General features: G+C 35.5%; 1 protein-coding gene across 2 annotated transcripts; it reads left to right on the forward strand.

The window, feature by feature from the left end:
• Positions 1–7,305: 7,305 nt before the first annotated feature.
• Positions 7,306–14,959, forward strand: LOC138333484 (elongation factor 2-like). 2 transcript variants are annotated; one of them, XM_069281892.1, is made up of 14 exons: positions 7,309–7,469; positions 9,080–9,294; positions 9,622–9,800; positions 10,176–10,381; positions 10,835–11,068; positions 11,350–11,602; positions 11,751–11,952; positions 12,074–12,332; positions 12,540–12,644; positions 12,877–13,020; positions 13,383–13,592; positions 13,849–14,031; positions 14,168–14,300; positions 14,501–14,959. In XM_069281892.1, the coding sequence occupies exons 1-14, from the start codon at positions 7,467–7,469 to the stop codon at positions 14,692–14,694; spliced, it is 2,520 nt and encodes an 839-aa protein (XP_069137993.1). In that variant the 5' UTR covers positions 7,309–7,466; the 3' UTR covers positions 14,695–14,959. The 2 variants fall into 2 exon arrangements, with proteins under 2 accessions (XP_069138001.1, XP_069137993.1); XM_069281900.1 differs by lacking the exon at positions 14,168–14,300 and having other exon boundaries at positions 7,306–7,469.
• The last annotated feature ends 631 nt before the right edge of the window (positions 14,960–15,590 follow it).

Below are 15,590 nucleotides of genomic sequence, written 5' to 3' on the forward strand. Positions count from 1 at the left end.
GACATTGACTACCATTGGATACCATTTACTACTGATATTCACGAGATCTATAAAACACATGACATTGACTACCATTGGATACTATTTACGAAAGATATTCACGAGATCTATAAAACACATGACATTGACTACCATTGGATACTATTTACGAAAGATATTCACGAAATCTATCAAACACATGACATTGACTACCATTGGATACCATTTACGAAAGATATTCACGAGATCTATAAAACACATGACATTGACTACCATTGGATACCATTTACTACTGATATTCACGTGATCTATAAAACACATGACATTTACGAAAGATATTCAGCGTGACTAAAACACCATTGGATACCATACCACTACGAAAGATATTCACGAGATCTATCAAACACATGACATTGACTACCATTGGATACCATTTACTAAAGATATTCACGAGATCTATAAAACACATGACATTGACTACCATTGGATACCATTTACTAAAGATATTCACGAGATCTATAAAACACATGACATTGACTACCATTGGATACCATTTACTACATGATATTCACGAGATCTATAAAACACATGACATTGACTACCATTGGATACCATTTACTAAAGATATTTCACGAGATCTATAAAACACATTGAACATTGACTACTCCATTGGATATACTATTTACTAAAGATATTCACGAAGATCTATCAAACACATGACATTGACTACCATTGGATACCATTTACTACGAAAGATATTCACGAGATCTATAGAAACACATGACATTGACTACCATTGGACTACCATTTACTAAAGATATTCACTCACGAGATCTATCAAAACACATGACATTGACTACCTTTGGATACCATTTACTACTGATATTCACGAGATCTATAAAACACATGACATTGACTACCATTGGATACTATTTACGAAAGATATTCACGAGATCTATAAAACACATGACATTGACTACCATTGGATACCATTTACGAAAGATATTCACGAAATCTATCAAACACATGACATTGACTACCATTGGATACTATTTACGAAAGATATTCACGAAATCTATCAAACACATGACATTGACTACCATTGGATACCATTTACTAAAGATATTCACGAGATCTATAAAACACATGACATTGACTACCATTGGATACCATTTACTACTGATATTCACGAGATCTATAAAACACATGACATTGACTACCATTGGATACTATTTACGAAAGATATTCACGAAATCTATCAAACACATGACATTTGACTACCATTGGATACCATTTACTAAAGATATTCCAACGATAAGAGATCTATCAAACACATGACATTGACTACCATTGGATACCATTTACTAATAGATATTCACGAGATCTATCAAACACATGACATTGACAACCATTGGATACCATTTACTAAAGATATTCACGAGATCTATCAAACACATGACATTGACTACCATTGGATACCATTTACGAAAGATATTCACGAGATCTATCAAACACATGACATTGACTACCATTGGATACCATTTACTAAAGATATTCACGAGATCTATAAAACACATGACATTGACTACCATTCGGATACTCCATTTACGAAAGTTATTCACGAGATCTATCAACCACCATGACATTGACGACCATTGGATGCCATTTACTCACGATATTCACGAGATCTATCAAACACATGACATTGACTACCATTGGATACCATTTACGAAAGATATTCACGAGATCTATCAAAACACATGACATTGACTACCATTGAGATACCATTTACGAAAGAGTATTCACGAGATCTATAAAACACATGACATTGACTACCATTGGAATACCATTTACGATTTATCTAAGATATTCACGCGATCTATCAAACACATGACATTGACTACCATTGGATACCATTTACTAACTGATATTCACGAGATCTATAAAACACATGACATTGTACTACTCCATTGGATACCATTTACTAATGACGATATTATCACGAGATCTATCTAAACTACATGACATTGACTACCATTGGATAACCATTTACTAAAGATAGTTCACGAGATCTATCAAACACATGACGATTGACTACCATTGGATCACCCATTTACTTTGACTAACACTGATATTCACGAGATCTATCAAACACATGACATTGACTACCATTGATACCATTTACGAAAGATATTCACGAGATCTATCAAACACATGACATTGACTACCATTGGATACCATTTACTACTGATATTCACGAGATCTATAAAAACACATGACATTGACTACCATTGGATACCATTTACGCTCAAAAGATATTGGACGAGATCTATCAAACACATGACATTGACTACCATTGGATACCATTTACGGAAAGATAATTCACGAGATCTATCAAACACATGACATTGACTACCATTGGATACCATTTACGAAAGATAATTCACGAGATCTATCAAAACACATGACATTGACTACCATTGGATACCATTTACGAAAGATAATTCACGAGATCTATCAAAACACATGAAACATTGTGACTACCATTGGATACCATTTTACTACGATATTCCACGTGATCTAACCAAAACACATGACATTGACTACCATTTGGATACATTTACGAAAGATATTCACGAGATCTATCAAACACATGACATTGACTACCATTGGATACCATTTACGAAAGATATTCACGAGATCTATCAAACACATGACATTGACTACCATTGGATACCATTTACTAAAGATATTCACGAGATCTATCAAACACATGACATTGACTACCATTGGATACCATTTACGAAAGATATTCACGAGATCTATCAAACACATGACATTGACTACCATTGGATACCATTTACGAAAGATATTCACGAGATCTATAAAACACATGACATTGACTACCATTGGATACCATTTACGAAAGATATTCACGAGATCTATCAAACACATGACATTGACTACCATTGGATACCATTTACTACTGATATTCACGAGATCTATCAAACACATGACATTGACTACCATTGGATACCATTTACTACTGATATTCACGAGATCTATCAAACACATGACATTGACTACCATTGGATACCATTTACTAAAGATATTCACGAGATCTATCAAACACATGACATTGACTACCATTGGATACCATTTACTAAAGATATTCACGAGATCTATAAAACACATGACATTGACTACCATTGGATACCATTTACTAAAGATATTCACGAGATCTATCAAACACATGACATTGACTACCATTGGATACCATTACGAAAGATATTCACGAGATCTATCAAACACATGACATTGACTACCATTGGATACCATTTACTACTGATATTCACGAGATCTATCAAACACATGACATTGACTACCATTGGATACCATTTACTACGAAAGATATTCACGAGATCTATAAAACACATGACATTGACTACCATTGGATACCATTTACGAAAGATATTCACGAGATCTATAAAACACATGACATTGACTACCATTGGATACCATTTACGAAAGATATTCACGAGATCTATCAAACACATGACATTGACTACCATTGGATACCATTTACTAAAGATATTCACGAGATCTATCAAACACATGACATTGACTACCATTGGATACCATTTACGAAAGATATTCACGAGATCTATCAAAAAACACATGACATTGACTACCATTGGATACCATTTACTAAAGATATTCACGAGATCTATAAAACACATGACATTGACTACCATTGGATACCATTTACGAAAGATATTCACGAGATCTATCAAACACATGACATTGACTACCATTGGATACCATTTACGAAAGATATTCACGAGATCTATCAAACACATGACATTGACTACCATTGGATACCATTTACGAAAGATATTCACGAGATCTATAAAACACATGACATTGACTACCATTGGATACCATTTACTAAAGATATTCACGAGATCTATCAAAACACATGACATTGACTACCATTGGATACCATTTACGAAAGATATTCACGAGATCTATAAAACACATGACATTGACTACCATTGGATACCATTTACGAAAGATATTCACGAGATCTATCAAACACATGACATTGACTACCATTGGGATATTCACGAGATCTTAACAACGTGACATTGACTACCATTTACATTTAATGATATTCACGAGATCTATCAAACACATGACATTGACTACCATTGGATACCATTTACTAAAGATATTCACGAGATCTATCAAACACATGACATTGACTACCATTGGATACCATTTACGAAAGATATTCACGAGATCTATCAAACACATGACATTGACTACCATTGGATACCATTTACTAAAGATATTCACGAGATCTATCAAACACATGACATTGACTACCATTGGATACTATTTACGAAAGATATTCACGAAATCTATCAAACACATGACATTGACTACCATTGGATACTATTTACGAAAGATATTCACGAAATCTATCAAACACATGACATTGACTACCATTGGATACCATTTACGAAAGATATTCACGAGATCTATCAAACACATGACATTGACTACCATTGGATACCATTTACTACTGATATTCACGAGATCTATATCAAACACATGACATTGACTACCATTGGATACCATTTACTAAAGATATTCACGAGATCTATCAAACACATGACATTGACTACCATTGGATACCATTTACTACTGATATTCACGAGATCTATCAAACACATGACATTGACTACCATTGGATACCATTTACTAAAAGATATTCACGAGATCTATCAAACACATGACATTGACTACCATTGGATACCATTTACTAACGATATTCACGAGATCTATCAAACACATGACATTGACTACCATTGGATACCATTTACGAAAGATATTCACGAGATCTATCAAACACATGACATTGACTACCATTGGATACCATTTACGAAAGATATTCACGAGATCTATAAAACACATGACATTGACTACCATTGGATACCATTTACTAACGATATTCACGAGATCTATCAAACACATGACCATTGACTACCATTTGGATACCATTTACTAACGATATTCACGAGATCTATCAAACACATGACATTGACTACCATTGGATACCATTTACTACTGATATTCACGAGATCTATCAAACACATGACATTGACTACCATTGGATACCATTTACTAAAAGATATTCACGAGATCTATAAAAACACATGATACATTGACCTACCGATATTGGATATCCATTTACTGACTACCATTGGATATTCACGAGATCTATAAAACACATGACATTGACTACCATTGGATACTATTTACTAAAGATATTCACGAGATCTATAAAACACATGACATTGACTACCATTGGATACCATTTACGAAAGATATTCACGAGATCTATCAAACACATGACATTGACTACCATTGGATACCATTTACTACTGATATTCACGTGATCTATCAAACACATGACATTGACTACCATTGGATACCATTTACGAAAGATATTCACGAGATCTATCAAAACACATGACATTGACTACCATTTACGAAAGATATTCACGAGATCTATAAAAACACATGACATTGACTACCATTGGATACCATTTACTGATATCACGAGATCTATAAAACACATGACATTGACTACATTTACGAAAGATATTCACGAGATCTATCAAACACATGACATTGACTACCATTGGATACCATTTACGAAAGATATTCACGAGATATTGACATTGACTACCATTGGACTGATATTCACGAGATCTATAAAACACATGACATTGACTACATTGGATACCATTTACTAAAAGATATTCACGAGATCTATCAAACACATGACATTGACTACCATTGGATACCATTTACGAAAGATATTCACGAGATCTATCAAACACATGACATTGACTACCATTGGATACCATTTACTACTGATATTCACGAGATCTATCAAACACATGACATTGACTACCATTGGATACCATTTACTAAAGATATTCACGAGATCTATCAAACACATGACATTGACTACCATTGGATACCATTTACTAAAGATATTCACGAGATCTATCAAACACATGACATTGACTACCATTGGATACCATTTACTAAAGATATTCACGAGATCTATCAAACACATGACATTGACTACCATTGGATACCATTTACTAAAGATATTCACGAGATCTATAAAACACATGACATTGACTTCCATTGGATACCATTTACAAAGATATTACATGATCTATAAAACACATGACATTGACTACCATTGGATACCATTTACTAAAGATATTCACGAGATCTATCAAACACATGACATTGACTACCATTGGATACCATTTACGAAAGATATTCACGAGATCTATCAAACACATGACATTGACTACCATTGGATACCATTTACTAACGATATTCACGAGATCTATCAAACACGTGACATTGACTACCATTGGATACCATTTACTCACGATATTCACGAGATCTATCAAACACGTGACATTGACTACCATTGGATACCATTTACGAAAGATATTCACGAGATCTATCAAACACGTGACATTGACTACCATTGGATACCATTTACTCACGATATTCACGCGATCTATCAAACACGTGACATTGACTACCATTGGATACCATTTACTAACGATATTCACGAGATCTATAAAACACATGACATTGACTACCATTGGATACCATTTAGTAACTATATTCTTGAAACCTAGAAGTATGTTTTATCATGAGTTAGCGTCCTTAGAATGTACACGTACAAATTGTACTCCGTTCCAGTATTTGTACCTATATATTTCGGAACATAAAATATTTGTTAATTTTTATGCTACTTCTTACTACAGTATACATGTACATATTAAAGTATTTCTTTTTACTTTTGGAACGTGTTGTTTCGACTCGCCATTTCAGTTCACTATATATAGGCCTATATGTAGAGTTTAAAGTATAAAGATTAAAACATTTCTTACATGTATACATATATCTTATGCCCTTTTTAGCTACGGAAATTGATTTAAATGAATTAGCGCATACGTGTATTTGGTCGTCTTCTCCATGCTATTAGTGAACTGTGCTATAGTAGTTTTAATAACGTATGAGGATATTTATAGACAATTACCAATACCCTGTCAATTGCTATACTTATAAACGTACTCCGCATAAACATTATATGTGAATCGAAGGTTCTCGACGCATTCCGAGAGGTGTGTATTTCGAAATACGCAGGCACTCTCTGCGTTTTAGGTGTGTATTGTACCGTACGTATTGCATCACCAGTATGAAATATTTGCGCGAGAGCTGGCATGGGTAGCCTATAAAAAGACCTGGCGCAGGTTTGGTAAATTACAAATAAAATGTGAACGACAGTGACTACTGTTTGCGCTTTTATTTCCCAGTCGCCTTACCAACAAGGCGGAGAAAAGCGGGCCAAGTTTTTGAGGAGAAAAAAGAAAGAGAAAATGGTTAGTATTTAATTGATGGACATTGACTATGTATGACATTGTTAATTTCAGGCGAACAGTAATTCTCACCAGATCTAGCAAGAATATTGCTACTTTGAGAGAAAATCGATATTGATTTTACTGCGTCGATACAGAATCGATTTTTTAGAATAACGACGTCAATGTTTTTTTTATTTTTTTTTTTAAGTTAATGGAGTAAAACTGCGGTTACAATTTTAAAATAGCGTCACGTTTTCGACGATGATTTATATTGTTTTTTTTTTTTTTTTTTTTAAATATTTTTGAAAATTACCGCTCAAGGGTAATATTTCGTATCATAGATACTATTTCATTTCTTGGAATGCCAATTAATGTTTTTAACTTATCTAAGTACGTTTATGACTTTAATTATGTTATGAAAACGAATGGTTACACACATGAAAGTAGAACGAATATACGTACCCGGCCTACTATACCTTTCGGCCGGGTACGAATTGGTCCCTATGTGTCGTAGTGGAGCACTTAGGCTGCCTCCGAAAATCACTCGGGCATAGTTTTCTATACTTTTTTGTAGGTTTCCAATTATTTTATGCGTATACATGCATTTACATATCATTTTTGTCCAAAACAAACATAACTACCATTCTTAATATCTACCATACCGCTCACAAGACGACAATTTGTGGACTTGCCGTATAAATTTCTTAAAATTATGTAAAAAAAAGTCTTTTGAGAATTCGCTATGTGGTTCAGTTTTATTGCTAGTAGGTAAGCGATATAACATGAAAATACTCCGATTTTCTGTCAAGTCTTTTGTACAAAGGAACTAACGGCATTGATCCCGGAGTTGAGCGGGGAGTATTCATAGATAGTGAGCTAAACCTGCCTGTATTAATTATTAGGCTTTTTATGGTGTTTTTTTTTGTGCCTAATATGTAGGCCAAAAAAAAGCCTTATAGTATCGGCGGTACTATAAAACCCCCTCTTCCTCTTGTACGAAAAGTGAAAATTAGACTTCTATTGAACGGAAAACTTTATTTTCCGTTCATTTATATGGCAAGCCAAGTTACTTTTTATTCCAATTTCCGATATCGGAAATTTCCGATAGGAATTCAATTTCCGATATCGAGAAATCAATTTCCGATATCGGGAATTCATATTAATTCCGATATCGGAAATTCTAATTCCGATATCAGAAATTCTAATTTCGATATCGGAAATTCTAATTCCCATATCGGAAATAAGAAAACAAATTCTGATATGGGTAATTCTATTTCCGATATCGGTATTTCAATTTCCGATATCGAGAATTCAATTTCCGATATCGGAAATGAAGTATAATCTGCAATGCAAATAATGAGTAGAGAAAATTTCCGATATCGGGAATTGAATTTACGATATCGGGAATTGAATATCCGATATCGGAAATTGAATTTCCCATATCGGAAATTGTTTTCTAATTCCCGATATCGGAATTAGAATTTCTGATATCAAGAATTTTTGTTCTAATTCCGATATCAGAATTAGAATTTCTGATATCGAGAATTCTAATTCCGATATCGGATTAAAAGAATAAAAAGTAACTTGGCTTGCCAGAAATTTTACTGATGGTATTTAAAATTTACGAACAGGTGAACTTTACGATGGACCAGTTACGGTCCGCCATGGACCACCGGACCGGTATTCGGAACCTGGCAGTGATCGCCCATGTTGACCATGGCAAGACCACCTTGACCGACTCTCTGTTGGCCAAGGCTGGGGTCATCAACACTGACCAGGCCGGAGACAAGTGTGCCATGGATACCAGGAAGGATGAACAACTCAAGGGCATCACCATCAAGTCCACGTGGGTAAACGGCGAGAAAAGTAAAAAAAAAAAAAAGAAGGAAGAAAGAAACAGTGCATGAGAGAAGAAAAGAGTAAAAAAGAGAAAGGAAACAATGAAAGAAAAAGCAAAAACTATTCTTAAAATGATAACAATAAATGATTACTAAGTTATTCAGAAGAACAGTGAATTTCAAAATGAGAAGGAGGACCTTGATGCTTCAGGGATTACTACACTGACGTTATACAACGTCTTGTGATATAACGTCAGTGATAGTAACACCTGGAGTATCGAGGATGCACTTGGGGCTGTCTACATTATAACTAATCAGGATATGTTTCCTTGTAGTGCCATTTCCCTACTGTATGAAGTAGACCCGAAGCTATTCCCGACCGGATCAGAAGCTGGTCTGAAGGAATGCATTGTCAACTTGATCGACAGTCCGGGTCACGTGGATTTCTCCTCAGAAGTGACGGCCGCGCTGAGGGTGGCTGATGGTGCCCTGGTGGTGGTGGACAGTGTCAGTGGTAAGTCACCCAAACCTCCCCCACCTCCCACGCCCCAACACACATACTCACATGAAGACATCTAAGGTCATTAGCATATTAGCTTAAGGGTGACATTGTAAATAGTTTTCCGCAAACTTTCTACTAATGGTAACATGAAGTAATTTAGTCAGAAGGAAACACTTAACTAAAGTCAAGGTCACTTGATCAAGTATATCTGGGTTCAAAGGTCAAGGACAAAGTGAACCTTTGAAAAGAAATGAAAAAAGGTCATCAAAAGTCAAGCAACTTCACTGGCCACTGGGTTGGAATTCACTTATAAGATAAAGACTCACAGAATGACCTTTGAAGGTCACCCAAATCTTTGATCATGTATCTGTAATTCTAATTCCTTAGGTAAATGTGTACAGACAGAGACAGTTCTACGCCAGGCTTTGGCCGAGCGTGTTCGTCCAGTCCTCATGCTTAACAAGCTTGACCGTTGTGTGATGGAGGTTCAGCTTGACCATGAAGAATTGTACCAAACTCTGTTCCGGACAGTCCAAGCCATCAATGCCACCGTGAGCTTATATGGTCAGCCTGACATCATGGGTAACCTTGAGGTGAGTTATATTGAAAAGACAAATTCTATACTTTCTGTGAAAGCATACAGAATCATTTATGATAAAAAAAAAAGAAAGAAAAAAAAGGTAAATAATGACACATTAATTTTGCCATGATTTAACCAGTAAGACCTTTAAGATAGATAATGCAAGACATAAACTTGTTTGTATTAAATATACCACAGTAAGCTATTGAGCTTGCAAAATGAACAACAAGTTACCAGATAGATTATCTCCCCTGAAAATATCCAATAGTGGAGTATTCAAACAACAGAGATTCCACCTTCTGCACATTAATTACAACTAATTGATTCTAAACATTTGAATGAATATAGGAATAGATTCATTATCTTTTAATCATCTGATTAAAAATGATTAAAGAATCATGTTATGTTCTTATGAGTTCTATGTTCTCATATTTGACTGATGACTGATATTTTCCTTGACTTCCAGCTTGATCCCTCGCTTGGTAATGTGGCTTTTGGCTGTGGTCTTCATCGCTGGGGTTTCACCCTGAGGAACTTTGCTCGTCTTTACGCGGCCAAGTTTGGTGTCCCTGAGGAAAAACTGATGAAGAGGCTGTGGGGTGAACATTTCTACAATCCCAGTACGAGAAGCTGGAACAAAATCGGAGGTGAAGGATATGTCAGAGGCTTCAACATGTTTGTTCTGGAACCACTTTACACTGTAAGAAGTCCAAATATCTATCTTATTGAAATAGTTTTACTTACATCAATAAAAATATTTCCTTATGATTTTCTTCTTGTGAGGAATAAAAAAAAATTCACAAGTGTTAATATTTTGACTGAAGATTATTTCAATGCCGTGATTCACATGACAGATTTAGCAAATGTGATATAACATTGTGCTTTTTGTTAAAGATCAAAATTCCTTCTATAATATAGATATTATAATTTTTATTGGATGAAATATTGACATAAACTGGTATATGGCTATTTATGTTACAGATGCTGAAAACTTTGAAGGCTTCAGAAAAGGAAGAAATCTTCAAGCTGACCGACAAGCTCAATATCCATTTGTCAGCTGATGAGAGAGAAGAGATTGGAAAACCTCTGATGAGGAAAGTCATGCAGAAATGGCTTCCTGTGGCTGATGCTTTACTAGAGATGTTTGTAGCCCACCTCCCATCACCCCAGATTGCCCAGACGTACCGTACAGACCTGCTGTACGAGGGACCCATGGACGATGCTGCTGCTGTTGGTATGTACAGCCAAAAATAACATTTCCTTAAAGTCAGTCTGAATTTTCTTCAATGGTTATCCGAAGTATATTGATGTCTTTTATTACTTTTCATTCCTGAAGTGATTCTCTGAGAATATATCTATATTTCACCACTTTGATGTTACAGCCATGAAGAACTGTGACCCAAACGGACCATTGATGCTGTATGTTTCCAAGATGGTGCCCACATCAGACAAAGGACGATTCTTTGCCTTCGGACGTGTCTTCTCCGGAACTGTAAGCACAAGCCAGAAAGTCCGCATTATGGGGCCAAAATATGAACCAGGAAATAACAAGTCTGCAGACCTCTTCATAAAGAACATTCCAAAGTGAGTAAATTGGTTTACTCTATATCTTCCATGCACATGCAATATAATAAATGCCTTAGTATTTCTGAGCTTGGGTTTGCTAGAATGTTGTTGGACTAACTGTGATAATGTTGTTGTGTAGGACTGTGGTGATGATGGGAGCAAGCACTATGGCCATTGATGATGTACCATGTGGCAATACTGTAGGCCTGGTAGGACTCGACAAATATCTTATCAAGTCTGGTACAGTCACAACTTATAATGAAGCTCACAACATGGCCGTGATGCGATTCTCTGTCAGTCCTGTTGTAAGAGTGGCAGTCGACCCCGTCAAAGCAGCTGATCTACCTAAACTACTGGAAGGTCTTCAGAGGCTGACGAAATCTGACCCAATGGTGCAGGTTAGGATTCATTCCTTTTTTTATCAAGTTTCTATGACCTTGAGATAAAAGTGAAGGACATTTGTCTGCTAGTCTGTCAAGTCTGCTGTCAAGGTAAATCTGATATATTAATTTTGTATAAAAAGAATAAATAATGGCAAAAATAAATGTGAACATAATACTTCATAAAAAGGATTCTAATGGTTGTGAATCTTCTGATTTTTACAGTGTTTATCAGAGAACGGTCAACACATTGTGGCTGGAGCTGGAGAGATGCATCTGGATATCTGTCTGAAGGATCTGGAGAATGACCATGCTTGTATCCCAATAAAGGTATGTTTTCTTTAGATTGTTAGGTATACATATTATATCATCAATTAACAGATAACGAAGCAAATAAAATAATGCATAAATATTTGTTTAAAAAAAGGAATGAGAAATTACAGAAAAAGTCAACAACATGTATATTAAAAAAAATTATTGAAACATTTTGTCTTTAGTTATTGACTTAACCACAAAAGATAGCTACTGCATTGGACTGACTTTTCTTTTACTATTCCTGCAGCGATCAGAACCTGTGGTCACGTACAGAGAGAGTGTGACGGAGAATTCAGATCGTGTGTGTCTGGCCAAGTCATTTAACAAACATTGTCGGCTAATGATGACTGCTGGACCTTTAGATGAAAATCTCACTCAAGACATAGAAGAGGTGTGTGGATGGTTTTGTTTTTGAACAAAATATTATTAGACAAACATCGGTTTAGTTTTGTTACCAGAGCCTTTTGACCTTTACCAATAAATATTCCAGTAGAACAGAGTGCTTTTCTTATTAATGTATTCCAAAATCAATACAAAAGTTTAATACATAGTACAATTTTCAATTTTTTTAAGTGATGAGAAAATTAATAGAATTTTTTTAAATATCTCCTCTTAGAGTTTTGTGAACTTTTATCTTTACGAAATGTTTCAAAATGTTTTCAAAATGTTTAAAACATAACCGAGATATTATCTCATAAAATTTGTAAGGTAGGATACATATATACATACATTTTATTGTTCTTGGTTCATTAGGGAAAGGTGAAGGCCACGCAGGATGTCAAAGAGAGGGCACGTTATCTGGCCGACAATTATGGCTTTGACAACCTTGAGGCGAGAAAGATCTGGTGTTTTGGTCCTAACAACAGTGGGCCAAACATGTTGGTAGATACCACAAAGTCTGTACAGTATCTACAGGAAATCCGTGATGTTGTCAAGACTGGCTTCCAGTGGGCCACCGAGGAGGTACATATCACTTACTATAGGATGGCTAGCAAACTCTATTATGTTGATCTTTAAATTAAAACAGGGTGGTTAACAGATCATTAAGTATATTCACTTAAAAAGTAAAAAAAAAAACTTTTATTTAATTTATATACATAAACAAAAAATATTTTTCTTTGATTTAAAACTATTTTGAAATAAAATTGATATTTACACATTTAAGAATAATTGGAGAATTATTATTATCCAGATTATTCATTATTTATTATATTTTCAGGGTGTGTTATGTGAAGAGAATATGCGTGGTGTCCGATTCAACATCAATGATGCCCACATTCACAGTGACCCAGCCCACAGGCGAGGCGCCCAGGTCTTACCGACCACCCGACGGTGTCTGATAGCGTCGTATCTCACAGCCGCACCCAGACTGATGGAGCCAGTCTACCTCGCAGAGATCAAGGTATGTACAACAATAAGGACTGACATTATGATATTATGTAATGTATCATAGATGTATTAAAGAATTTAGCACTAATTTTTGAAGACAGAAGTTTTTACTGTGTTTAGTATTTGATGTATACAATATTGTTCCTCAGGCTCCCACAGATGTGATAGGTGGAGTAGTGAGTGTCCTGGCCCAGAGAAGAGGACATGTTATGGACCAGCAGCAGGACAGTGGTACACCCATGGTCAATCTGAAGGCGTACATACCCGTCAACGAATCCTTCGGTAGGACACTATTCCAACAAAACAAAACAAATATAGTGTGGTATTTTCATAACGTAAAGTTTGTATCCCAATAGTATGAAGATCTCAAACAGCATTTTCTGCCATGGATTAATTCCGCTATACTCTGTAAACCCTAATGGTGTTAGAAAATAATTGGATGATTTTTTTTGTTATTTAATTCTCCTTGTTCTTATTTTCAGGATTCACTGAACTGCTGCGTGGCGAGACTGGCGGTCAAGCTTTCCCTCAGATGGTATTTGACCACTGGCAGGTTCTCCCTGGAAACCCACTGGATGCTAAGTCCAAGGCCGGAATGATGGTCAAGGCCACAAGAAAGCGGAAGGGCTTGAACGAAATGGTACCAGCTTTGGAGAATTTCTTAGACAAGCTGTGAAGGACATAGGAAATCCTGTTTCGTTGTGCTGTTAGACACAAACTTTCGATGCATGAATTTGACATGAAAAAATTTCCCTTTTGGATATTTAATTGGATTTCCATGTGACCAATAATTTAAAATAAATTTTTTATTTGTTTGGATATGATTTATAAAAGATTTCAGATCATCGCAACTGAATGAAAAACTACCATGGTACCTGGAAGACATTTGATTATAACTTCAGAATCACAGCTTTTAACAAATACACAAATTTTCAGAAGATTGTTTTTGTTTCGTTGTTTCATATTTTGATACATCTTATAGAGTTGTACAATCAACTGTGGGTCTTCAAAGATGACTCTTAGCTCTAGTGTTTTGTTAAGTATTTTCTCAGATATAGTAGCTGGTGGCTAACAAGAAATTTAATAACAAAAGATCCCAGAGGGATCTTGGCGCCCACCAAAGAATGATCTATGTCTGACAATGTATCTTTTTCAAACATACTACATATAAAATTTGAGACAGATCGCTTCAGTACTTTCTGAGAAATAGCAGTAACAAACTTCAACTAACAAGATGGCTCCTTGGTGGCCATCTTGTTAATCAATCGGTCCCAAATCCCAATATGCACAACTAGGGGAACTTACATGTGAAATTGAGAATGATCCATTCAATACTTTCTGAGAAATTGCGATAACAAACTTTAACTATCGAAATCCAAGATGGCTGCCTGGCGGCCATCTTGTGGACAGATCAGTCCCAAGACTCAATATGCATAACTAGGTCCCTAGGGGAACCTACATATGAAATTTGAGACAGATCCTTTCAGTACATTCTGAGAAATAGCAACAAACTTTGGTTGTCAAAATCCAAGATACCTAGCGGCCATCTTGTTGATCAATTGGTCCCAAAAT

This window comes from Argopecten irradians, chromosome 1, assembly GCF_041381155.1.
Source record: "Argopecten irradians isolate NY chromosome 1, Ai_NY, whole genome shotgun sequence".
NCBI classification, from domain to species: domain Eukaryota; kingdom Metazoa; phylum Mollusca; class Bivalvia; order Pectinida; family Pectinidae; genus Argopecten; species Argopecten irradians.

Excerpts from the sequence above, each read along its gene's own strand:
- LOC138333484 (XM_069281892.1), top strand. Across the intron at positions 11,603-11,750 it reads GGACGATGCTGCTGCTGTTG|CCATGAAGAACTGTGACCCA; the intron begins GTATGTACAGCC and ends TTGATGTTACAG. Across the intron at positions 12,645-12,876 it reads ATGCTTGTATCCCAATAAAG|CGATCAGAACCTGTGGTCAC; the intron begins GTATGTTTTCTT and ends CTATTCCTGCAG.